At 35.3% G+C, this 26474-nt stretch overlaps 1 protein-coding gene across 7 annotated transcripts in view; it reads right to left on the reverse strand.

The window, feature by feature from the left end:
• LOC139816883 (venom dipeptidyl peptidase 4) overlaps positions 1–26474 on the reverse strand; it is a 509974-nt gene that overhangs the window by 417270 nt on the left and 66230 nt on the right. For 3 of the 7 annotated variants that reach the window (XM_071784692.1, XM_071784693.1, XM_071784691.1), the window contains exon 3: positions 12972–13016. The exons of the other annotated variants lie outside the window; for them this stretch is intronic. In XM_071784692.1, coding sequence (XP_071640793.1) covers positions 12972–13016 — 45 coding nt within the window. The remainder of the gene's footprint in view (positions 1–12971; positions 13017–26474) is intronic. 7 annotated transcript variants of the gene reach the window in all.

Consider the following 26474-nt stretch of genomic DNA (forward strand, 5'->3'; position numbering starts at 1 on the left):
ATATAGTCTACATATGTCGTAACCAGTGCAAATATATAATTTTTTAAAAATCATCTTAAGAAACATAATAATTAAATCAATGAATTATTTTATGATAATAAAAGAAATAAATTTTATGTAAAAAAATTGTAAAACCTATAATTTCACGGCAACAATCGTAAGCTTTCATGTTAGTGCCTGTTTAGAAAATTCCTTTTTAGGCCCTTTCTAGGCCCAACAATGGTAGACCTATTTTAGGGCATACCAATCTAAGCCCAACGTTAGCAGACCTTGATTGTGGCATCCATGCCAGTGCCTATTCTAGGCCCATTAAGGAAATTCTATCCAGAATTTGCCTTTCTAGTCCCTTTCTAGGCCCAACGTTTGCAGACCTTGATAGTGGCATCCATGTCAGTGCCTATTCTGGGCCTATTAAGAAAATTCTATCCAGAATTTGCCTTTCTAGTCCCTTTCTAGGACCAACGTTAGCAGACCTTGATAGTGACATCCATGCCAGTGCCTATTCTAGGCCTATTAAGAAAATTCTATCCAGAATTTGCCTTTCTAGTCCCTTTCTAGGTCCAACGTTAGCAGACCTTGATAGTGGCATCCATGCCTATTTTAGGCCTATTAAGGAAATTCTATCCAGAATTTGCCTTTTTAGTCCCTTTCTAGGCCCAACGTTTGCAGACCTTGATAGTGGCATCCATGTCAGTGCCTATTCTGGGCCTATTAAGGAAATTCTATCCAGAATTTGCCTTTCTAGTCCCTTTCTAGGTCCAACGTTAGCAGACCTTGATAGTGGCATCCATGCCAGTGCCTATTCTAGGCCTATTAAGGAAATTCTATCCAGAATTTGCCTTTCTAGTCCCTTTTTAGGCCCAATGTTTGCAGACCTTGATAATGGCATCCATGTCAGTGCCTATTCTGGGCCTATTTAGGTTATTCTATCCAGAATTTGCCTTTCTAATCCCTTTCTAGGCCCGACAACGGTATGTCTATTTTACGACATGCCTATCTAGCCCCAATATTGGCGATCCTATTTTAGGGCATGCCTGTTTAGGCCCTTTACAGACTTGGGGCACGCCTCGACAAAATTCTACCCGGGATGTCTCGCGTCTGAGTATTCAATCCGCTATCTACTGCAAAGGTTAGCCAAGTTACCTTGTTTACCTTGTTCGACCTGTCTCGAAACAATTTTTGTTCAATCTCTTTCTATTTGCAAATCTGAGTTTGTTTGTAGCCGAACAGCCAAGATATCTGCAAAAAAATTTCGAGACTGGGATATCTGGGATGAAGTTATGGAGTTCGAATGTAATAATTTCAAAACTAATCTACGGCATATTTTTCTTCAATAGACGAACACTTCTAACTTTTCCTACCACCTTTTTACTTTTTCGCTCTCTACTACCAACTTTTTTACGAATAATCATTAATAATGTAAAAAATATTCTACAATTTTCATGTGAAACTTTTACTTACAAAAGATAAATGCAAAATTTATTTTAACAAGTAGTATAATAAATAAGAAAGTCAAAGAGAACAAATGCAGTCCTTTTAATTAATCATTATATATTCAAAGAAACTCAATCTGACGTGAAAATATCTTAAATTAATATAAATATATTTTAAACAATATTTTGAACAATCCGTTGTAATTTCATTATTTTCTGATAATAGAAGAGTTAATTTTCATTCCCCGCGCTTTCTTTCTAACGAAGAAAAAGGATAAAACACAAAGTGCTTTTATACCTTATCTTAAATTCTCTCCATCGCAAAATACAAAGTATATACTGACACTTCGTGTGTATACGCGTGTGTGCGATATGCATACGCGTGTGTTGTAAACGAGCTCGTTCAACTCGCGAATTACAGATAAAAGGTAACTCCGGAGCTCATAAAGGCCGGCCACTTCCACCCTAATCCGAGTCGCAGTAGCGTAAATGGGAATTAAGAAGGAATCTTGGCCGATCGAGCGTGCAGATAAGTAGCCGATTGGAAGCCCGGAGGAGAATCGGAGAAGAGCGTGGAAAACGTAAGGCGCGCTGGGTCTAAGTACGAAGGCAGACGAGCGATGGGATTTGTTATAAGCTCCCGACAGAGAAGAGGTAATCTGACCATCGTCGTCGGTTTATAAAGGACCACACAGAGGCACGCTTTCACGTTTTCTCTCTCTCTCTCTCTCTCTCTCTCTCTCTCTCTCTCTCTCTCTCTTTCTCTCTCTCTCTCTCTTTCTCTCTCGCTCCTTTTTCGCCACACCTATTCCTCGAGCACGTGCAAAACGATTTTCCATCATCCGGAAAATCGGCGGTAATAAATACCGGCGGTGGTGCTCTCGTTGCCATTGTTGCCTGAATCCACGTCAAACAATGGGGCGGATAGATAGGTGCAGGAGCCTCGACTTGAATTCAATGAGAGGAAAATCGGAGTGCCGCAAGTGTGCGTTTCACTCGTCCGAGTCGCCACTTGTTTTTCTCGAGGAAACGATCTGCTGGTCGTGCTCTTCCGATGCCATCGATCGCAAGTGAGACGAGCTCATTCGTCTCGAGCGGCCACAGCGAAACGTCACCGAAGTGTAGAGACGCATTTCAAGCCATTCGCATTCACCGCTACGATGGTTGAATCGTAAAAAGAAGCGGATTCCATGCATTATATTATGCGGAAAACTGATGCAAAGTTTATTGGTATATTGATAAATTAATTGTTTTTTTTAATTTATAAAATAAAAAATTATAGATATTAAAATAAATTTTCACTTTTAAAAAAATTTTACTTATATATTACTTAATTACTTTTTTATTTTACACGCAATTTTATTTAAAATAAATTATACGTAATTTGATTCATAAAATCAATGCACAAAATTATTTAAAATAACAGTAATAATAATTTAAATTTTATATATAGGTATCAGTGTTTATATATGAATGCTATAGTGAAAATAAACATTGCTTTAGCGTTTCTTCCTGACTTTTGAGTGCATCGCTATACTTTCGTTGCTTTCAAGCCGTAAAATCAATGGAGGCCAAAAAACCGAAAGTTGAAGGAAGCCGACAAATTGAAGGAGGCCGAGAAATTGAAGAAGGCCGAAAAATCGAAAAAAGCCGAAAAATCGAAGGTAGTTGAAAAATTAAAGGAGGCAGAGTAATTAAAGGACGTCGAAATTGAAGGAAGCAGAAAAACTAAAGGAGGCAGAAAAGTAAAGCAGGTCGAAAAAATCGAAGGAAGCCGAAAAATTGAGGGATGCCGAAAAATTAAAGGAGGCCGAAAAATTGAAGGAACCCGAAGAACGGAAGAAAGCCGAAAAATTAAAGGAAATCGAAAAATTGAAGGAAGCCGAAGAATCGAAGGAAGCCGAAAAATTAAGGGAAGCCGGAAAATCAAAGGAGGCCGAAAAATTGAAGGAAGTCGAAGAATTGAAGGAAGTCAAAAATTAAAGGAGGCTGAAAATAGTTGAAGGAGACCGCATAAGTATTGAAGGAACATTTTACTGTTTTTATTGTTGTAAAAGGCGTTGAGCCTGCAGGTGAGGTACGACAGGAGACGGAGGACACGAGTCAGAAGGAAGATAAGAGAAAAAGCTCGCAAGGAAGACAGATGGAAGGAAAGAGAGGGTTGAGCTACAGGAACTATAAGGAGCAGAAGGAAGGGTACGGAGAAAGATGTTAATAGAGTTAATAAGGGGAAGGGTTAAATAATTCTGTGAGGTCGCATAATGGCCAAATTGTTTTGGGAATTGAATGCCATGACTTGTAAAGGTTTTTGGGCCCGTTTTTACTGAAAAAACGCCTTTCTTGGCACATAGCTGAAATAAAGTCGTATATACTTTCGTTGCTTTCTTAAATTGACAATTGACGATTAGCAAAGTAATATATGGATCATTAAAACAATGAAAACAGCAATAAATTAATTACAAATTTTGGACTTAATAACTTATTAATTATTATCGTTAAATCTCTTAATAATTACGCCCTAAATTTCAATTCTCTAAACATAAGTTGCAATTGTAAATTAAATTATACTTTATTTATTCTCTAGATTCTTTCGATTGTTTCACCTTTAACATTATGCAACTGCAAACGGATCCACCTTATAAGATTTCTTTTTGCTTTGAGATCCCCAACGCAACTTCAAAGTTCGAGCCTTTCTTCCTACGTCCTGTAATTTATTTACAATACAAAGCTGCAAGAGATTACAAGAGTCGGTGTGAAAAGTGACTTATCCGGCAAATCCGCCGTTGATACAAAGATCCGCAAAAAGCCAAAACATGTCTTTTACAAACCGACGACATCCGGATCTCCACCTCTACCCTTCACCCCACGCTCTTCCGTTTCTTCACAAGCTTACACAAATCCTGTCGCTTAGCTTACCCTGTGGCCAGACCTTTTTTTTCACCGTATATAGAAAGAGATCTCGCTCTCCCTGTTCTCTCTCTCTCTCTCTCTCTCTCTCTCTCTCTCTCTCTCTCTCTCTCTCTCTCTCTCTCTCTCTCTCTCTCTCTCTCTCTCTCCCCCCTCCCTCCCCAGTTCTTCGCAGTTCATCCACCCCGCCTTTGTACACACGCAGCTCGGTAACGAACCGGTTAGCATTTCTATAGGAAATCGAGAGCGACGGGGGTGTGTAGCGCGCGTCTATTCGTTGTTCTCGTGTTACGGACGAACTCGTCAATAACACGGGCTATGGTTGCGGATCGTAACGCTGCAGCGAGCGAGATACCCATGGTTCGTTGGCAAGAGCAGCGGGTATTTTCTTCCTTGGGCGGTGTGGGAAAATTGGCGCCGCAGGAAAATTGTAGCGTCATTACTTCTAGCAACATCTTCCTTCGCGATATAACCTATTGTTGTCTATAAGCGAGCGCGCTTGCTTATATCGAATTGGTGTTTTCAACTTTTTTTCTTTGAATCTTTAATCACATGCTTCCCGCAAAACTCGAGAAACTGCTTAACAGCATCGTAAAATTCACAATCCTAATTCAATCAAACATTATTATAATCAATTTGCAAATGTTAGATTACTTGTTTACATACATATAAATATTTTAACTTATATACATTTTTCATTCCTTTGTTAAAATTGTTTTAATTTTAAAGTATTTTAAAGGCAAACAATTTTAATTCTCCTATTAACACTATTATTGCATCGAACTCTTAAATTATATTATTAAAGAACGCTAATTTGGATGTTTCATTATAATTTTAGTGTCTTTTTTCATACTTAAAAAAAAAGGCAACAATGCGATCTATTTTCGTGCCGTAAATAGCAAAAGGTCTACATTAATATCGCAACTTACACGCGTCACGAATAAATGAGTAAGCTTCGATACTGCAAATTCTGAAACGTAGGTACACATATCGCGAGACACCTTAGTTGACCGCCCCGATCGAATTGGAGAGACTTTTACACCGAAAGCACGTCGCGGAATTGCCGGGGGAACGTGTCCTCGTTCTCGCAATCCCATTGATACGCGTAATGTGCTGAATGTGAGATATTCCGCAATCCATAAAAGATACGAATTTTGTAGGAGCTCGCCGCAATTCCACGTATGGCAATAAAAGCAATACACTTGCTACATGGCTACCAACCCGTTATACGTCGAATGCCGTTGAACATCATTTAATTGAGAATATAGAGATCATTATTTTCTCTATAGATCTCATTGATCCTCATTTATTTTTCTTTAACCCGTGACCGATGCGCTTTACTCTTTCGGAGGCCGCAAGTGATATCGCGATGGTCATTGACTTTGTAAAAAGATGCTTGTAATGGCAACACGATCATTCGCTATATGTACAATAGAATACAGATGGCAAATATTACGCTATATTTTAAACAATGATACAAACGCGCTTGTGCTCTTTCGAGAAATCGAGTATTCGAAATATTATTATAGGGTAACTAGGGGGGGGGGAGAATATGCCAGTGTGGGGAATATGCCACTCGTTATGTTTAACAAAGCTATATACGGCTAGGAGCGTTGTTGTAAATGCTGTGAAATTGTTAAAAATATTATATCTGACGTTTTGCCCAAGTTTTACTTACTTCCTGTCAGTATTATAATTTTTTTGGGGTAAGTACAGTATGACAAGTATGACAACGTGCTTTTTAGAATTTTCTTAGTGTTTTATTGAAATTCTAATAAAAATATTCTTTTACATGTTTTTAGACAAGAATGTCTTTCTAAAGTTAAATTACTATACATGTTTGTATATGTGGCATATTACCCCCTCCCCCACATGGAGGTAATATGCCACTTTTGCAACACTTTTGTATTTCTTTCTTTTTAATAGTAAAGAATCAAAATATTTCATTAAAACCATATATAAATAACAGATAAAAGAAGGAAAAAGAAGATCAGCATGCAAAGATACCTCAAAAAGAAAGAGAAATAGGAAAAAAAATCATATTTTTCTTAAGTATGGCATATTCCCCCGAGTTACCCTATAATCATTATATTCAATATGACGTTAATTATGATCCGCAAAAAGTTTAACCAAATTGGAAACTGATTTACTAATAAATAATTTTTCTTTCCCCTAAAAATCTAATTTCCAATCCAACATTTCAGCTATAAACCATATAACATTCTGAGACACGAGCTAAGCAAATTTTGAACATTCTCGTTAAAACTCCTAATTGTTTCGTCAAAAATTCATTTTCTTGTTTTAACGCGCCACTTTTGCGCTCTATCATATCATTGACAAAAAGAAGAATCAACCTCGGAGCCAACTAAATTCTATCTTAGTCCGGAAACAATTCACGTATATAATCTTGGCTATCCGCGTACAAGATCTTTTCGACAAAAGGACAGAAAGCACGTCCAGCCCGTCAGATCTCCGTATCCATCAAGACGAAATAAAGAAGATTGTTGCTAGAATGGGTTAGCGTATGACTAAAAGCACGCTGGAACAAAATTTACGAACGACATATCGCTTAAATCACTATACAAAGTCGGGTTTTACGGATGAAATGTTTCATTATCCTACAAATTTGCGAGCCCGGTGCATGTAAACGTACGAAAAATAATACTTGTGATGAAGCCAACTACTCACAAATCTGCATGAACTCAAATAATATTTAAAAAATCAAGAAGTCAAAAATATTTTCAATAAAATTGAGTCGAAATTATCAGCATTAAAAGCAATGAAAGTTATAAATTTGTGATAAAAAGCACGTACTAAATCTTGTCAAAATTCGAAAAATGGCAAATCTCCGTCTTATAATTTTCTACGAATTATTTCTAGTGATATAAGCAGAATGTAAATTTATCCCTTGAATTCCTAGCAAATGAAGCGCTTAAATATTAAATGTTCTCCTCCGGCATTGAAGGGTTAACAAATGCGATGCTGCATAATTTAGTCTGCAATTGTGTAATAATCTAAAGTGTAATTTACGCGCGTTAATGCTCGCGGTGTAGCGAAATTGTCCCGGAATTGTAATAAAATAAGAAGTAAACGCAACTGAAAGATTTAGTGCAACACTGATTGCTATATTTTTTTAAATTTGAGAAAATTAAACTGTAAACCTTTTTCTTAAGATTAATTTTTGTCTCACTGCATTACATTTATAAATTTTAAGTTAAAAATAAAGATAGATTTAATTTATTGATAATGCGCGCGCGTGTTATATACTCGCAACATAAAAAGAACTTGACGCCAAAAACTTATTGTTAAGTTTCAAATATATGTCTATAGTTATTGAAAGGATTATATACGCGAAGGATGTACACCCTTCGCGATAAATTCACGTAACTTTTCGAAAGGACCCCATAATAGCATTCATGTGACATTTGGCTGTAATACAAGAAGTATACAATATATTATCTATAATGACGACGCATTTATTTTCCAGGGTCTTTCAACTCTATGCGATAATAGATCCAGCAAGTAAATTTTTCTACCAGTGTATTTGTTCACTGTACATTTTGCTTCAATTTTTGTAACAAAAACTGTCACGTGCCAAAAAGTCAGTTTATTTAGCAATTTTTCTGTGACAATTATTCTCTTTTAAAAAAAATACACGATTTACAAAAATATATATAATAAAAAGTAATACAGTTTCCATAGAAATACTCTTGCAACATTTTTGCTGTGTATTCCTTCAAAATTAATATCTCCATAAAAATTATATTAGTTTATAGCAAAACAGTTTTTGAAGTTATAAGAAAACATATAAAGTCACTAGAATTTGCTGAAGATTCGAAAGTAGAATAGGTATATAAATTTTTGTCAATAAAAAGTTCTCGACAATATTCTTATCGTTATATTTCCATAATCCGATGAGAAGCGGGTCATTCGAATCGATCCGGGATTGATAGTTCGATGCTGCTCGTCGATTCAGCTCACACGAATATTTCACGAAAGCCCCCGGAATTCCACCGCGGAGGGAAAAGATCGCGTTCGAGTGGAAGGAGAGGAAATAATGTTGAAAATTCATCGATCCACTTATATTCCGGGATTCGGTAATACCTCCTCGCATTTTTGACGCGTTCGCCACTCGCTATGGAAGTATTTCTCCCTGCAGGTTATCTCATCTACGAACTAGCAGTAGCGGATGCAGAAAGATTTTGGCGGGGACACCCACAAATCTCGTTTCTACTCTATTCGACACATGTTCTAAATTCACTTGCGTGCGTATAAAAATGCATTTATATTAGCTTTATCATTTATTTTATAAACGTTTTTAAATTCAAAACTTAAGTATGGTTATCTTTATATATAAATTTAATTTAAAAATTTGAAAATTTGGAATTAAATTTTTATCAATAGAAGTTTACCGACTCTATTTTCAAGGTTATAATACCAAGAAGTGTTTCTCTACAAATGTGATTTATTTTTAAAGACAATAAGAACTATACAATTAAAGATAAAAATAAGAAATGAAAACTAAACAATAGATATATTTATGAAAATAATCATAAAAAATATCATGCTTGAATAGAATTGGAGAGGAATTTATTTACATTCTAAAAAAGAAAATGACCTATTCGTTTATTTAAAAAGTTAGAATACGTAAGAGAGTAAAACGTAATATTTTACTTCCATGATGTTTTAGCGTAAATCATTGTCCGCACCCTTGTTTTAACTTTTTCTGCCTCTGCGCGCAAACTGTAGTAAGATCTGATAGAAGAGCCACAAACTCAAAGAGACAAGAATAGAATTTATATCACGATAATGTGTCTTTGTTCGTCTTAGAGATAATTACGTGCCAGTGAACAAACGAAAGAAAAGGGCGGGAGGTATACGTGCCCTGCCGTTTTCTCATTCCTACATCCATCACTGAAAACGACCGCGAGTCCAATCCGTCCGTTTCGTCCCTTCCCATCGAAGCACCCCTTGCGACTCTTCTCGCGGCTCCATCCTTTCCCCGCCAACGCCCCGCCGCAAGTGAGAATTGAATTGGCAGCGACTCAAAGTGTAGCAGGAGCAAAAGGGGTTGACGAAGAGGGTTGAATCGACACAGTATACGCAGTATAGATCGCCATGTCCGTTCTTAAATATTAGTTGCACAATGCACATCCCGTGTGGAAAATTGTTAAGGCAACCTTAATAAACTTCGGGGCCTTTAAGGGCTTAAACGTGGGTTCCCTAATAAGGATTTCCACATTATTGCCAGGCTAGGTCCCAGTAGGGCGATATCAATTTTGGGTAGCTCAATTAATGTGTGGCCTGAATAAGGAAACTTAATAAGGGCCTTGATGGGACTTGATCAAGGTAGCGATTATTAAAATAGAGATTTATTTATTTTAAAACCTAGTCGGGATTTCGATAGAAAAGAAACATCAGGGCGTAAATAAATTAAAAACTCTTCAAGGTTATTTCGATCAACGTAAAACAATTTAAATTCTTCATACATTAAAAAAATTTTTTAAAACATTTAAAAATATAACATTATTATTTTATTACTCTTTTAAACTGAATTTGTTTCTTAAGATGATTTTTGAAAAATTATATATTTGCGCTGGTTATACATATGTAGACTATATAAAACACTCACATTAAATTAAGAAGTAGTCTACCACGTAAGACAGTTGGCTCACGATCCAGAGGTCCCGAGTTCGAATCCCACCAAGGTAAGTGTTTTTTTCAAATACGAGAAAATATTTATAATCATAGACTGCATCTTAAGAGACAAATTTAGTTAAAAAATAGTAATAAAATTTCGAAATAAATAATTTTTTTGTCGGGTGAATATTCGTTTTAAAGTATTATTATAATTCCTGTGGCATTAAGAGGACTGCAATCTTAAGTCTAGTGTCTCATGGTTAGAGGATATTCCTCTAGATTTTAAAATATCTTCTTGAGACCGTATTTCAGAGGAAAATCCTCTAAAATCAAGCGGGAGCCACTAAACGACAGAATATTTTTTTTGGGGTGTTCATAAGGCAATTATCAAGGCCCTGATTATTTAGCCTCTAAGGGCCCTCAGTGAAAAAGCGTGACCGGCCTTAAACGGTTCTTATTGGGCTTCCACATTAGGGCCCAAACAAAGTTAGGGAAAATTAACAGGGGCCTTATCAAAGCCCTAACGCAATTTCCACACGGGATGTTTCTTCAAAAATAATTTATTTATAATATCGATAATTAATATAATCTCGCTTACTTCTTATGAAAGAATATAAAATTAACGATGTAATAAAAGCAATCAAATGTATGCACTGTGTAAAATGCGTGTGTGAAGTTAGCACTCCAACATTAAAATTTAAAACTACGGAATTAACGTTGGGGATGTTAAATGCGGATATTGAAAAATGTTTTCTAACAAAATATTTTTCTTCCACTTTTTCAATAACGCAATTTTATTTTAATTATCTTCTTTAAAATATCCAATTTTTAAATCTGTAAAAGATCAAATTTACTCGGATTTCGTAAAAAAAAGCTCTCTAAATCTGAATCAGTGAATAGTCACTGATTCACAGTACTATTCACTGATTCAGATTTAGAGAGAGAGATTATCATGTCGTTTCATTTTTGCTATCTCTCACGTACGACAGTTATTCAGATTACGTTCCATCTATAATATTGTATCCACAGCGATACCTATAATCCCAAAACCGTAGAAAGCTGAGAAAAAACAAAAATGTTTTGCTACAAATTTAGTTATTATATAGATATAGTGTACGTTCGATGGAAGATGTTAAAAAAAAAGAGAAAGAGAGTCCAAATAATTGAGCACACAATAGGAGACGGGATACTCGATATACGGGATACTCTCTTAGAGATATAACATTCGCGTTATTGATTGGGGATTATATCTATTCTGTAGTTTGCTATCGGATAGGCAAACAATTCTGAAACAATAAACTGTACTTGTGAACCGATTAGTGACGCATATTTGGACAATCTTCTGAGTGAAGGTAAGCTATTTCCGTCATTATTTCATTTCGCCCGGATTCATGTTATCACCATAATGCACGCTACCGGATATTATATAATGCAATGGATGTATAATACAGGGTGATAGTTAAGTACTCTACAAGATTTTAAGAAGTTTTCTTACACAAAAAGACAAAAACTTCAAATGATCATATGTCCGAAACGGCTTAGTTTCAAAAATACAAGGTGTCAAAGTTAAAGGAAAAATTTCGTTATTTCCAAAAATTTCGAAAAGCACTCGGATTATTTCGATGAAACTTTGTTGTTTGGTTTGTATGTTTGAGGGACATGAAAATAACCCGAGTGGTTTTCGAAATTTTAGAAAATGAAATTTTTTCTTTAACTTTAATACTCTGTATTTTTAAACTAATTGTAAGTTATTTTAGACATATGGTCATATCAAGTTCTCGTCTTGAATTTGTATAAGGAATCACCTCTTAAAAAAACTTTTAGAGCACTTGACTACTACCCTATAATATATCGATAACAAATGATTATATTTCCTTGGCAGTTATTTATTGCATATGGGAATGGCTTTATTATGTTTTTAATTTAATTTTTTATTTGATGCGTTCATACATAGATAATATTTACATAAATTACAAACCGAAAATTAAAAGCATATTCGAAAGAAATGTGACTAATGTAATAATTAAATGTTCAATATATTAAATGTTTTCAGATTCGCGCAATAATTTATAAGTTAATTTAAAAAAAATATATAATTATATCTTTTAATATCAAGTATAAATAAAATAAAAATAGACATAAAAAACCACTAAGAAATAAATAAATAAATGCGCAAAAACGCTTAATTTTATTCATTCGGCTTTCTTATTGCGGTAAAACCTTTTCAGAGACAAAATTTATTTCGAATAAATATTCTTCCATGGACTATTATTTTAATCCTATTAATTCTATTATTAATCCTAAGATTTCTTAAACGCGTATACGTTAATTTATTTGTGATCTCCAACAAAATAAAATAAACTATAAACCGATTAATTGGCAATTCAGGGTCGTTAACATTTCCGTCATTATCGAAACATTAATTATTGCGGTGTCGAAATGGTCAGTAGTTGAGCGATAATGTAACGCGGCGGCTGAATTTCACCTGTCCGCGGATAAATTAGCAACAAAAACATCTTGCCGTGAACATTTGCTGTAACGTCATGCGTCGATTTACAATCGACTAATTGATCGACGCGCTCAAAAGAACGTAGCATTAAATCAACGAGGAAACAGGAAATGAGGCATCGATTGTTATACACACATATAAGGCACGTGTATATGTGCTGCTAATGTTACGCAATTATTACGAGCGTAATTGCAAAGGATCAATCGCGTACGGACGAGAATTTACCGACCGACCGATATCTGACTAATAGTGTACGTATGTAAAATAATGCAAGAAAAGTCGTATGTTATTTTAAAATAAATGTTACTTCTATCCGGTAAAAATTCTGCTTATATAATTCCGTCTTTAACTAATAAATTTCCTTAAAACATTCCTGTCGTGGTCAATAAATGTTTAAAATAAATTCTGCTTTCTTTCTTTAAAAAAATCGCCGCTCCGTAATTATATGAATTCTAGAGTAATTAATGAATAAATTAACTCACCACCTCGCTTCTCCTTGACATAATTGACTTGACATCAACACTTACCTGCAATGAAAAGAAACATATAACATCAATAAAAGACATTAATAAAATTTTACTTTATTTATATTATATATCTCATTCGTATTATTTAATTCCACATTTATCGTAACAGACGCTCGACGTCGACGCTATAAATCTGAAAACAATAAATCCAAAGCGCAACAAATACTATGTGGAGCTCAAGTGTAAAACGGTACTCGGATTTTCGAAGAAAAATAAATGGCAGGCATTGTCTCAAGAAGAAAATCCCCTCAAGAGAAACGTTATCCACTATTGCGAAAATAAAGCTCGCGCGATCGTTGCCAAACCGGTAGTTGAATTTCACGGATACGGCAAAGGCGACGAATCCGCATTCTTGACCGAATTCACAAACCGTCCAAGATACTTTGGGCGTGCAAAAAAAAATTAAGTTTACATAAAATTAATATACAATCTAATTTCGAGCATTGTTTGTTATCACGTCCGTGCGTGCAATAACTATATCTAGTAATTGAAATTTTAATTATATATTGTCAGTTCTTGTTGTCATTAATTTAATAGGAACCGGAAAGGCCCTGGTAAAATCGTGGAAGCCAAGCAACAACTAAAACTTTAACACGCAGCTAATTGCGAAAGGCTGGAATTCTAAAATCACGAACACATCTTCTACGTGCACTGTGTGCGCGTCTCATCTCGTTTCATTTGCTATTCATAAGAGTTCTACGCCCAAAGCTCTCACAAATACAAATACCGAGCATGGTACTAAGCCTTGCTCTCTATTTATTCTGGACTGTCCTGCAAGCTATCTATGTGACACCTCAGCATCTTCCATTATCTTCGTTTTTTTTTTCATTCATTCTTTCAAAGGATTATATGCATGCTGCATATAATCTTTAATTTAACAACTGCAATTTTTGCACTCCAAATTATTATTATTAAATCTTTATAATGTTAAGAATATTACATTGATACTTAACTGTAAGTAAATGCAGAATACAATTACTTAGAAATAGAAAATCTTATAGATGCATATTTGAAATAAAAAATAGCAATTGACTTCAATGATGTCTTACAGAATAGATTTCTTTGCTATTTCCTTGAAACATGCCATCAGAATTTATTGCCTGAGGAATATACGCATAATGTAGTAAACTATCAAAATAAAAATGTAAAATAAAAATTGGAAAAAAAACATGCATATAAATTCAAAAAGTGAAAAGTTCTTGATAAAAATATGCATGTTAAATATCTAATGATATATATGTATATATACAATATAACCACATATACATATCTATATAGTAACATATTCTATATTTTCCTAATTTAAAGTCGATTTTTCTTTATATGTAAAACTTTAATAATATCTATCTATATATATAAAATAGAATGTCTGTATGTATGTATGTTCTTTATACACTCTTAAACTATTCGACCGAATTTTTACCAAAAGTATATAAAATAGAGGTAGAATTTTCTGGGGAGTGTTATAGAGTGTATAGTTTTCTGTTACCGATCTTTTTGGGAATCGGTCTCCGAAATTTTTCCAATTTTTCGGGAAATAATTGACCGAATTTTAAAGAATTGTATATGAATCAGGGGTAGAATTTCCCGGGGAGTGTCATAAGTGTATAATTTTTCGTTACCGCTCTTTTGGAAACCGGTATCAGAAATTTTTCCAATTTTTTGGGAAATAATTGACCAATGAAAGTATAAAATAGGGGTAGAATTTTTTGGGGAGTGTTATAGAATGTATAGTTTTTCGTTACCAATTTTTTTGGGAACCGGTATCCAAAATTTTTTCAATTTTTCGGTAAATAATTGACCAAATGTTTTGTAGGAAATGTTTTGATTCTGACGTAATTCCTGACATAAATATAAAAAGTGTGTCGGGTGGCTGATTTAAAAGCGGTAGCTTAACTTTTCCGTTTGAACAACACATTCCAGATGCTTGAGTTTTATAGCCGTACTCATAGTCCTTCCTTGAGTAAGGATTCCTTGTTCCTCATTCTACACTTCATAAATTTTAAGGTTCCTTGATCGATCAAGGAAGGTTAATGAAATGTAGAATAAATAATAAGGAACCAGGAATCCTTATTCCTTAAGGAAGGACTATGATACGGCTATTAAACTCTTATTATGGGATTGATAGTTATGGGGTTGGGGGCCGGGGGAGGCTTTTAGTCGGTGAATAAGTCCGGCATAACCCTGGGTACCGGCCTTAGGGTAGGGGAGACCGGGGCTAAGCCGACAGCGGGGCGAACTTGACACTAGGCTTTTTGCCAATTTAAATCTATCGTAGAAACTTGCCTTTGCTACTGTAAATGCGTCTTTATGTGCCAGTATTATCAACGGAATTTGGTAACATTCTGAGTTATAGTGTAATTTTTAACGCGACATAAGTGCTTTTGATAGTGAAAAGTAATTTTTCTGATCTCTCGAAAATGTCTACTCTTTCATCGAGCTTTACTCTTGCGAATCTACCGGTAAGTGATTTTGATGGGAAATTCGATGCTTTATACGAATCCGATAATAATTTTTGCATATTTTCAAAATTTATATATTTTTGGTGTAACAAAAGTAAAAAACGACGTTCGGGGCTAAGTCGACACGACGCCACCGGGGCAAAGACGACACTAACCTAAAGTGACATTATCGCAAAAAAGGTCACTGTTTCGTCCGATTCCGATGACGATTTAAGGAACATCTGTTGCGTGTGTTCGAAAAACATTTCATTAGCTTCTAATAACAAACAATGCATCTTATGCAACTGTATGGCTCATGACGAATGTGTGCGCACATCTGATCGCGAGTTTAAATTGTGTGTTTAAACGTGTATAAATTGTTTTTTAGACAGTTCAGAAAAAGATAATTAAAAGTTTAATCTTTTTTTTTCTTATTATTTTAAATAATTGTTTACTTTATTCCGACTTTTTGTTTCTAATACACAATGTCTTTTCATTTGATAAACAATGTATTTTTATTTTTAAACAATAAAAAAATAAGTTCCAGATCAAATTGTGTCGATCAAACAAAGTGTTGAGTTTGCCCCGGCGGGGTGTCGAGTTCGCCCCGTCATTTTTCAATTCGAAAATTTGTCTTCGCGTCACTTTTCCTTTCCTGGCGGCAAAACAAAGCGACGTACAGCAAAACTTCCTGAATCAATTTTGTACCTGAAGAAACACTCTTTAAATATATATTATTGAATTTGCCTAAAAATTTTAATTAAATATTAAAAATTGCCTTTGAAAAAATAGTGTCGGCTTAGCCCCGGTCTCCCCTATGCGTAAACATTTTCCTTTTCCAACGAAAAAAAAAAAAACAGGATCTTAAAATTTGCAAAAGTTCCGTAGAAGAATTAACTAACCAATAGAACAAAATGGAAATAATAAATGCAATTAGTAGAAATCATTTTAGTAAAAACTATTAATTATTTAATTAATTTTTGCTTGATAAGCTATTGTCTGATAAAGGAATTTTTTTCGATTAAGGATATTGAAATACAAATGAAGTCGTTTGAAGAAAAACGACTCCCGGGCGAAGCCCGGGTAACCAGCTAGTACTTATATAATGTAATGTTTTAAAACGTAATGTAAAATATAAGATATATATGTATATATATATATATATATATATAGATTGAAAAATTGAATTTAATAATAACTCTTCTCAGGATCTTTGTTGGGAAAAGAATCGACTTCAGATTGGTCAAGAAACTTGCCATTAACCGATTTAGATATATAAGACGCAACGGTGGAACAGTCCGTATAAACAAAATTGATTGCACTACAATTTAGACGAGTATTTTGTTCAGGGTGCAATCGAGTTCCTAAACGCTATTTAAGATGATCAGCGAAGCTTCCAAGCGACTTAATTGACGGCTAATTAGGCGGAACTTTCATGGGCCATTAAACGGCGCTCACGAGCGACGTGTACCTCCACGTGCGATTCCCATGGACATTTGTAACATATTAGATTGTCCATGTTTTGCGAACACAGTCGCAGAGATGCCGGCAGTTTCCCATAGTGAGAAATATCTACGCTAATGACAAACGGGTTAACATATAGCTATAACTATCCAAACTAATTGACTATCAAATCTACATTGCTACGTATGTTATAGAATCTCTTGGTATTCCATATGGATATATGCAGTTTCAGGTAACCGCAAACTGAGAATTGCCTTCACGGTGACCACACGGAGTATGAATGTATAAATCGACAATATGCAATTGCATTGCATATTGATCGTAATTTTGATGTCTACGATTAATATGCAATTATACACATTTAATAATAAGCAACTTTGATATACGTACGTTAAGAGAAAAAAACCAGAGATAGATGTCTTTTTGCATTTTTAAATATAATTTAAAAATCAATTAAAATTAATTCAATAAAATAAATCAATTTTTTCGTATTAATTTTTAATTAATTACGAATAAGTTGTATACGTACACGGAGAGAAATTATTAGTAAATTTTACTTAAGTTCGCTAAACAAATTTTGCCAGAGTTTGAGTTAAGTAAAATGTAACTGACAAGTGAAGCAAAATTTACCAAATACATTAAGTAAAAATCGCCGGACTACTGTTGAGTAAAATTTACCTAGCAAGTTAAGCTAATCTTCACGCGACCGCGCGATGTTAGCGTCATAACATTAGGCGCGATCCGCGCGACCGCCGCCGCCCGCGCGCCGCGAAACGCTACCCTCTTTTGTCGACGTGAATGACGTGATACGTGGTCCCATAATGGCTTCCGTCTCTGGTGTTGTCAGTGAGTGCGATTATATGTTCTGTGGTGCGGATGCCCGTCGCGAATAAGTGCGACCGCGCGTTGTTTCAGAAAGCTGTGTCCGTTGGTGGGTCGCGAGTCGCGAGCCCACGAGAGCTTGCGCGCGCGTTGCGAGAGAGCAGATCGCGGTGGTGAGGCTATACGTTTCGGCGCGGCGCGATTTCACGCGTGTTCGCGCGTGACTCTTTCCTCTCCGCACCGGCGGTGATTTAAAAACGAGCGACACACCGCATACTTTGGTGTGTTGTGCTTTATTTACTTCTCTACCTTCCCCCTTATCTGGGGCGTGTGACTAGTTTCGAGAGTGTCGGCGACCCGTCCGAAAATCCGCGACGGCGTGCTTCCGCGGCCCTCCTTCCCTCCCCCGTCTACTACCTGATCGTCCGTTCGCGAGACGCGTCGGACGATCGATATTATATTACCGTATCAAAATTTGTAAATCCTACTTATACAGTTGAGTAGAATTTACCAACTACTGCAGCTTAACTAATCAAGTAAAAATTATATAATTCGTTTGGTAATTTTTACCTAACCCTGTTGGTAAATACAGCTTAGCCAGTTCGGCACAACTGTTTTAGTAAATTTTACTTCGCAACTATGTAAAGTTTACTAACGATTTCTCTCCGTGTATAAATATATTATTTTACATTAAACATATATTTATTCTTTGTATTTTAAAATATATCATATTCAATAACCTGTAATAATTTCAAAATTAAATTATCAATGAAAATCTGATCCAGAGACTATTAAATACATATAAAAAGGTCTATTTGTGTTGCTTACACTTTTTGCACTCACAGTATCTTCGCTTTCTCTCTCCCCATCGTTCAAATATATTTACCTCATTTTAAGTGCAAGAACTTTTAGGAATTTCAAATTCAAGCAACACGAACAAATTTAAAGATTAAGCTGCTATAAAGCAATATATTTCTCTCCAAAATATTACGATTATATTTTGTTACACTAATTACCTGTGTAATGGAAAATGTATAATATATTACTTTCATTCTCGCTGTTAAATTTTATGTTTCCTCGTAAATCCCATGCGCAAGCCCAACTCTAACAATCAAACCGATATAAAATAAATTATGCAAAAGCATTAATAAAAGATGGCTCCATATCTTCCCGCAGTGCGTGTTTGTGCTCTTCCCGTTTTTAGCACAATTCTAAGATATCTCTGACGCGATCAGAGTTATCCGAGTCCGACGGGCGACGATCCGAGGTCCGCGGGTACGCGAGATAGCCCGCTTTTCATCGGGTTTCATAGCCGCGCGCTCACGGGACACCCCCTGCTTGAATACTGGGCTCCTCGGGTCGCGCGCACAACGAGAACGCGTAGATTCCGTTTATTAGAACTTTGTAAAGGCCGCTGCCGTAGCCTCGGCGTCTCATCAACGCGTGACGTGATAAACGAGCGTAGCCACTACGCGGTGAAAGCCCCACTCCCTCCTCCCCGACATCGTCGTCGCTCGGGGCTTCTCGCATCACGAGCGAAAAGCGGAGATCCCGTGAAACTTCAGGAACATAAAGCACACCAGGAACAGTACAATTTCCGCCCGTGCTTCTCGGCCGCGCGCTTTTCAGGAGGAAACGCCACCGACGCCGCGACGCGACGATGGTCACGACGAAGAAACTCGGCAAAAAGCGGATGAAAAAGGCGCCAGAACGCTTCCGTTTGATGTTACGATAATCATAACTGTAATGCGTATTGTATTCCTGAACTAAGAAGCGTGCAAATATAAACGCGTAAACATAATGTATATTTACAAAAGTTTTCCTGAATTGCTGAAACACATGAATTGCTTACGTATAATTTTTATGATTTTTTGTTACAAACATTGTATGTACTATTAATCTCTGAGTAATCGTATGTAAAAACTTCAGTTCAGCTCTCTTTTTCTCTTCTCTTGATCTCTTTTTCTCAGTCGGTTTATTTTGTGATTTGTAGAGTTTGTGTTCTTAATTACAATTTTACAAATTAAAATAAAAATTATTTGTTTCAAATATTTTCTTTTATATAAGATAATTGCTTTCTGTAATATTAAAATAATATCGGGAATATTACTTCATATTATAAAGACCAATGATTTAAATATGCTTTGATAAAAATAATTTTTCCATTAAAATATTAAAATATTTGTATATTTTAATTATACTCGCAAAATCAGAAGATATCTAAGAATTATTGAATATTTTCGAACAAATCTGGAACAAATCTTTATTTGACAAAAAAGTTTCCGTAAAAATGTTTCATTGTTTTAAATATTTAAATTAAATTTTTGTGATTTGATCAAAACTTTAACCTTCCATACATCAAAATAACTTGGCAATTAAAATTTAAATAAAATATCTCTCTGAAAATAAAAAAGTTAAAACTGCTAAGCTCTAATGCAAGAAAATATTATAAAAAGTATCTTTGAATATTAATCGCGACACGATATTTCATGAAAAAGGATAATTTTTGTCATAAAAGTATAAACTTATTTCAAATTATCATGTACAAATTTCTAAAATCATTAAAACAAATTGTTATTCATATTTTAATGAAATCATGCGTTATTAAAAATATTCAACCGGATATAAGAAAATGTCAACTCGAGACAAAATATCGATCAATAAAATAAACTATCGTTTCTCTTTTTCATTTTCAGTATGTCATAAAATAATCCGGCTGTTCTCCTGTTGGCAACCAGCGCTAAATTGTATCATTTGCGGTAATTCTATTACGCAATTAATAATTTAACACCAACAGGTGATTTATTAATAGTTTATGTCTCTTTAATTATTAGCTCGTACCTATGTATATATATATCGTACCTATATATATACTAAAACATTCTAAACAAACAGATAATTTACCGCTCGATAATTGTCCTACAATCGAACGAAAATGGCTCCGTTTAACTAGAAGAGATGTTGCATATAATCAAAGCTGTTAAATTAATACGCCCAATCTCTAATATCACATATTCAAACAGTAAACTCAAAATCTATATTAAGAAGTAAGGTACACGTGTAATACAAATATGGCATGAATAGTTTGCAAAAAACATTTTGCTAATGTAATTACACGTTATTATATATGTACTATAATTATATAGTACATAAATATGTACTATAATTCTCTCACGTGGTCTTGGCAAAGATGAGCAGGTTGTTACCTATAATACAAACACAGATTGTTCGTTCAAGATCATGTAAAATGCAAAGAGAAGATGAACGCTCTGAAGCATTTCGTGCAAAGTGTCTCAAGGGTCGCGTACTTTCTTTTGCCCTGCAGATACCTCAGCAAATTTCGAGTAAATTTTTTCTTAACAAAAATTTCTTTGAACGTCGACCTTCATTGCAGCTCTTCCATTTTTAATATTAATCGCCTAATCTACGTATCAATTGCAATTCTGTTAAAATAATGTTTTACTTAACCTTAGCTCGCTACACTAGTCCAGTTCTGGACCGCCTGCTCCGGACTTTTCGGTTTTCTAGTTTTTACATAATAATATAATTTTCTAGTTTCTTTATAATAAGTTCAGCTTAAATTCAAATCATTTTCTTGATCTGATATTATCATAAACATCTTATTCAAAGTTTGTATTTCCAATTTCTACAATACACAATAACGAAAAATTTTGATTATCTTTCCGAATTTTTAAGTCGTCAAAATATTTTAATTTTTAATTTGAACTGACTGCTTTTAATTCAATAAGTATTAATGCATTGACAGAAACAATGAACGTAATAAGCTATTAAGGACATCGATTAAACTTGAGAAGAAACTAATAATCTCAGCCCTACTTTCTCAAGACTTCAAAAAACTAAAGGTGATTCCATAAATGTTACATCACGGAGAATTTTACAAATCTATGATATCATTAAATCGTAATTTCTATATTATTCCAATTTTATATGCTATTATATTATTAAACCGTATTAAACATAAATAAAATATTACATATTATGTTTTATTTTTTTTCTTTCTACATGTTATGTCTATAATATAATTTCCTTTTTTCACAAAACATATTATGCAAGCATTTATCATAGAGAAATAAAGAGCAATATATATGTTAGTTATACATATTTTTTACGATATCCTATAATATCTAGTATTTTTAAAATCTTATCTTTCATACAAAGCCAAAATAATGTCTCCTCTTACATTATGTAAGAAAAAAATAATTTTTTCTTACGACACTTATAGGCGATTACTCGCGGTCAAGAGAGCACAGGTGTGAATGCGTCTTAATATTTCCGACGACGCGAGCGCAGTTCACGGGTACCGTTCGCGCCTGCGGAGAAAGTGCGGACCTCGAGGTAGGATCGAGGCACAAAGTTCACCGGGTTCATCGTTAACTACGTCCACGGAACGGTGAAACTTCGTAACTTACCGACGCGGCGCAGCGCGGCGGCAAGTTCCACCGGCGAACTTTTCGCGTCCGCGAGAATCACCTTGTGTATATCCGCCCTGCTTCAGAGCCCTTTGAGCACGCGCAGGCACGAGAGAGCATCGGTTTGTTCAACGTACCGGCTGCTACTCGCCGAATGCGTTCGCCATTTCGTCGTAGCTGAATTTTCACTGTTTGCATAGCCACGTCCGTTACTTTGGTCGCGCGAAGTTAACGAATCAAACTTCCTCCTTTTATTTTTGCGAGACACGTCGCGCGCCGCCTCAAAGAAAGAAGAACATACTGCGCTACAGACGCTTGCGATTCCGTCCGCGTCATTTTTTTGTTCTTTTTATTTCTGTAGTACGTTTCTACAAGAATGGAACAAAGGCGATAACTATATATTTACCGAAAACATTTATAGAACTGCAGTTACGTAAAATATCTCGCTTGATATACATAAATTTTGGTTAAATGCTAAATATAACGAAATATTAGGTCTATTAAATGAGGTGTTGTATTTAAAAAATTCTATCGCCAATTAAAAATTTATTAATTTTGAAATGGAGCATATTAAGCAATAAAATTTCAATAATATTTTTGGCAAACATATAAAAATATGTAATATTTTCACCAATAAAAATATACTATTAGTTGTATTTTGTATTATGGAGAAATAATAATTTTGGTTCTGTAACAATCTGCCTTCCCAAACCGACGATATTGTACATCGTTGTACATATATGTATACCGGCCATGTATCAAACGCAACCCCGAAAACGAATCGGTAAATTTACATTTCCCTCACTGAAATTGCATCTTTATTTTCAATCACGGGCAAAATCGGGACAACTGCCAACAGACCGCCATAACTTGCGATTTCGAGTGTTACATCGAATCGCGCATTGCACCCATTATTCACGTTTCCATAGCGCTCCCCTAAGCGCACACAAAATTGAACCCTTTTCGCCCGACGAGTCATCATTATGCGCGCATAAACAGTAATACCCTTTGCAATATTGGTTCATGCGCTTTCATTTAACGTGTCAGGGTATGTGAAATGCATTTTTATTTACGTCCAACCATGGAATCAATATCGGTAGCTCTCTGTCCGCAATAATGGACGTCATACGTAACAAGATAACGAAACGATAAATATTTTGTAGTTGTTTTGATTCTAACAAAGAATAATGTGCCAAAACCGGATTTATACTTAGGATTATGCTGTTAATATGTGTATAAAATAAGTAAAAGAAAATTGTCTCTAAATAACTATTGACTTTTATATCATTTTATCTATAGTCATAAATTACTTATAATATTTTTATATTTATTTATATAATATATTACATGATGTATGTGACACGAATATATATAACGTTTATTTATTATTAAAAAGTAACTTATCATTTTTCGTCAAAAACTAAATCATAGTAATTATTTTATGCATATTTACGGATTGTAATTAGAATATTAATTTGCAAAGAAAATAATTTATTTCTGTCTTTTACTTCGTATCAATTTCCAAACCTGCCATTTGTGAGCTTAGATCATTTTTATTGCACTTTTCAAAGAGCGAAATTATTCCGGAACGCTTGCCAAAGTGTATCCATATTTCGAGAACAGCCCCCACAATAAAATAATCCTGTCGCTCAGCACTCTCATCGTCGGATTTATCCGCCAAAATTAGTGCGGTTAAAACGCGTAGTGCCGCCGTAACGATTACAGGAGCAATTACGCGAATCTCGCTATGCAATTGGTTCCACTCATTTCCAGGGGGATGACGGTACCCGGTGTGAGTTTGCCGTACATACGTAACGGAAGATAAATACGGCACTATAACTTCGCCGCACAAGCCAATTTGGCAACGAAATGTCATTAGGGAGCGACGTATGTAACGGCGTTAATTGTAATACCCGTGCGAAAGCGGATGGTAATTCGTTATCTCGTCCTGCATATGTAAGCAAACGTAAGACATCGATCGTCACGATCCGTGTATCCGCACACATAGAAGATCAATATAGCTCAAAAGTCAAAAAAGTCGCGAGGGGAAGTTAATAGAGAAGAGAGAGAGAGAGAGTTAGGGAAAGAGAGAGAGAGAGAGAGAGAACATAGAGAGAGAGAGAGAGAGAGAGAGAGAGAGAGAGAGAGAGAGAGAGAGAGGAGAGAGAGAGAGAGAGAGAGAGAGATAATAGAGAGAGAGAGAGAGAGAGAGAGAGAGAGAGAGAGAGAAGCGAGAGAGAGAGAGAGAGGAGAGAGAGAGCGAGAAAAAAGAGAGAAAGAAAAAGAGAAGAGAAAGAGAAAAAGAAAGAGAAAGAAAGAGTAAAGAGAAAGAGAAAGAGAAAGGAGATCCCAGAAAGAAAGAGAAAGATCCATAAAGAGAAGAGAAATCTCCCTCTCCCTCTCTATCCCTCTCCCTCTCCCTCTCCCTACTCCCTCTATCTCTCTCTCTCTCTCTCTCTCTGCCGGAGCCGCTTTCTGTTGCTCCTTCTGTGGCTGCTGAAAATGTGCTTGCTGCGCTCGGTGTTTCGGATATTTCGCCTCATATTTTAAATGTAAGAGTCGTCCGCAAGCCTCTCCCTGATTCTGCTTCTTCTCATTCAAATGCTACTTCCGCCAGAAATTCTCTTTTTATTACTGTGACTTCTAACTCCGTCCGCGATCTAATTATCTCGAAGAAGCGAGCTAAGGGTGTTCTTAGGCAGGGTGAGGTTTGTGGAAATGACTCCAGAAGCATTGTTTATATCAATGAATTACTCTCTAAGGATAGTTACGAACTGTTGCGGCAGACGAGGCGTGTGGCTAGGGAGCGGTTATATAAATATGTGTGGGTAAGGCATGGGCGGATTTGCGTGAGACAATCTGATGGCTCGCCTGTTATCTACATCAGCTCGAGTGCTGATCTGACTCGCCTCGATTGACCAGATCAGATACACCCACCGAGGCGCTCTAATCATAATGAATTTGAATCTCGAGTTGCTTATTTTAATGCTAATTCTCTTCGTGGTCACATCGAGCTTCTCAGGCTTCACTTCCGAAACTTGCGCCTTGGTACTTAGTTTTATATATACTGTTTTGTTCTCTTTAGAAACACTGCTCCTTATCTTATTCTTTTTCACTGAAATTATCGTTAGCCAAGTTGCGTTAGTTCTTAGTTTTTTACAGTGTACATTATTGAGTTTGCTGGTTGCTTGCCTTAAGAGAGAGAGCATGCACATCATACTAACTTCTGTCCGTTATACTTCGCTTTTGTTTACATCACATTGTATCTTTGCATCTTATATTGTATTGTATTGTAATCACCATATTATTGTAACTGCTATTACTCTTTGCCCTTTAGCCTTTGCTTGGGCATAATAAACTTTATCAATCAATCAATCAATCAATCTCTCTCTTTCTCTCCCCCCTCTCTCCCCCTCCCCCCTCTCTCTCTTTCCCTCTCTCTTCCTCTCTCTCCCTCTCCCTCTCCCTCTCCCCTTCCCTTCTCTCTGACGCGGATGTATATTAATATCCCTTTGAGTCAAGCTATAAATGCTCCATTTAAACAGATAAATACCAGTATTTTTACATCAGCGAATGGTAATTAATTAATATTAATATTGTGCGTTAATTTAATAAAAAATAAAACTGAACAAAAATATCCATTATATGTGTATCATATATCTACAATGTGTTATAATTTAAATTAAATTTATGTAACTTATTTTGATAAGTTAAATATATAAATTTAAATTATAAATTCTGAACGAAAATTTAGATTTCTTTTTATATATATTTTCCTAACAAATAATGCAATAAAATTTATTCTCTAATTTAACTATATTTTTCATGCTTCACCTATATTTCTTCGCGCGTTCCATGCATACACTCTTAAGCATGTGTCGCCAAAAATTGGAGGTACACGTTAAAATTTTGTCCCTACGTAATTACGAGGGACATAAGTCACTCTTAAGCATGTGTCGCCAAAAATTGGAGGTACATGGTACCTCGAAGTTAGGAAGTACGTTATGGGCAACGAATATTCACCCGACAAAAAAAATTATTTATTTCGAAATTTTATTATTATTTTTTAACTAAATTTGTTTCTTAAGATGCAGTCTATGATTATAAATATTTTTTTGTATTTGAAAAACACACTTACCTTGGTGGGATTTGAACTCGGGACCTCTGCATCGTGAGCCAACTGCCTTACGTGGTCGACTACTTCTTAATTTGAAGTAAACGTTATATATAGTCTACATATGTCATACCAGCGCAAATATATAATTTTTCAAAAATTATCTTAAGAAACAAATTCAGTTTAA

The sequence above is a fragment of the Temnothorax longispinosus genome, chromosome 7 (genome assembly GCF_030848805.1).
Source record: "Temnothorax longispinosus isolate EJ_2023e chromosome 7, Tlon_JGU_v1, whole genome shotgun sequence".
Classification (NCBI taxonomy): domain Eukaryota; kingdom Metazoa; phylum Arthropoda; class Insecta; order Hymenoptera; family Formicidae; genus Temnothorax; species Temnothorax longispinosus.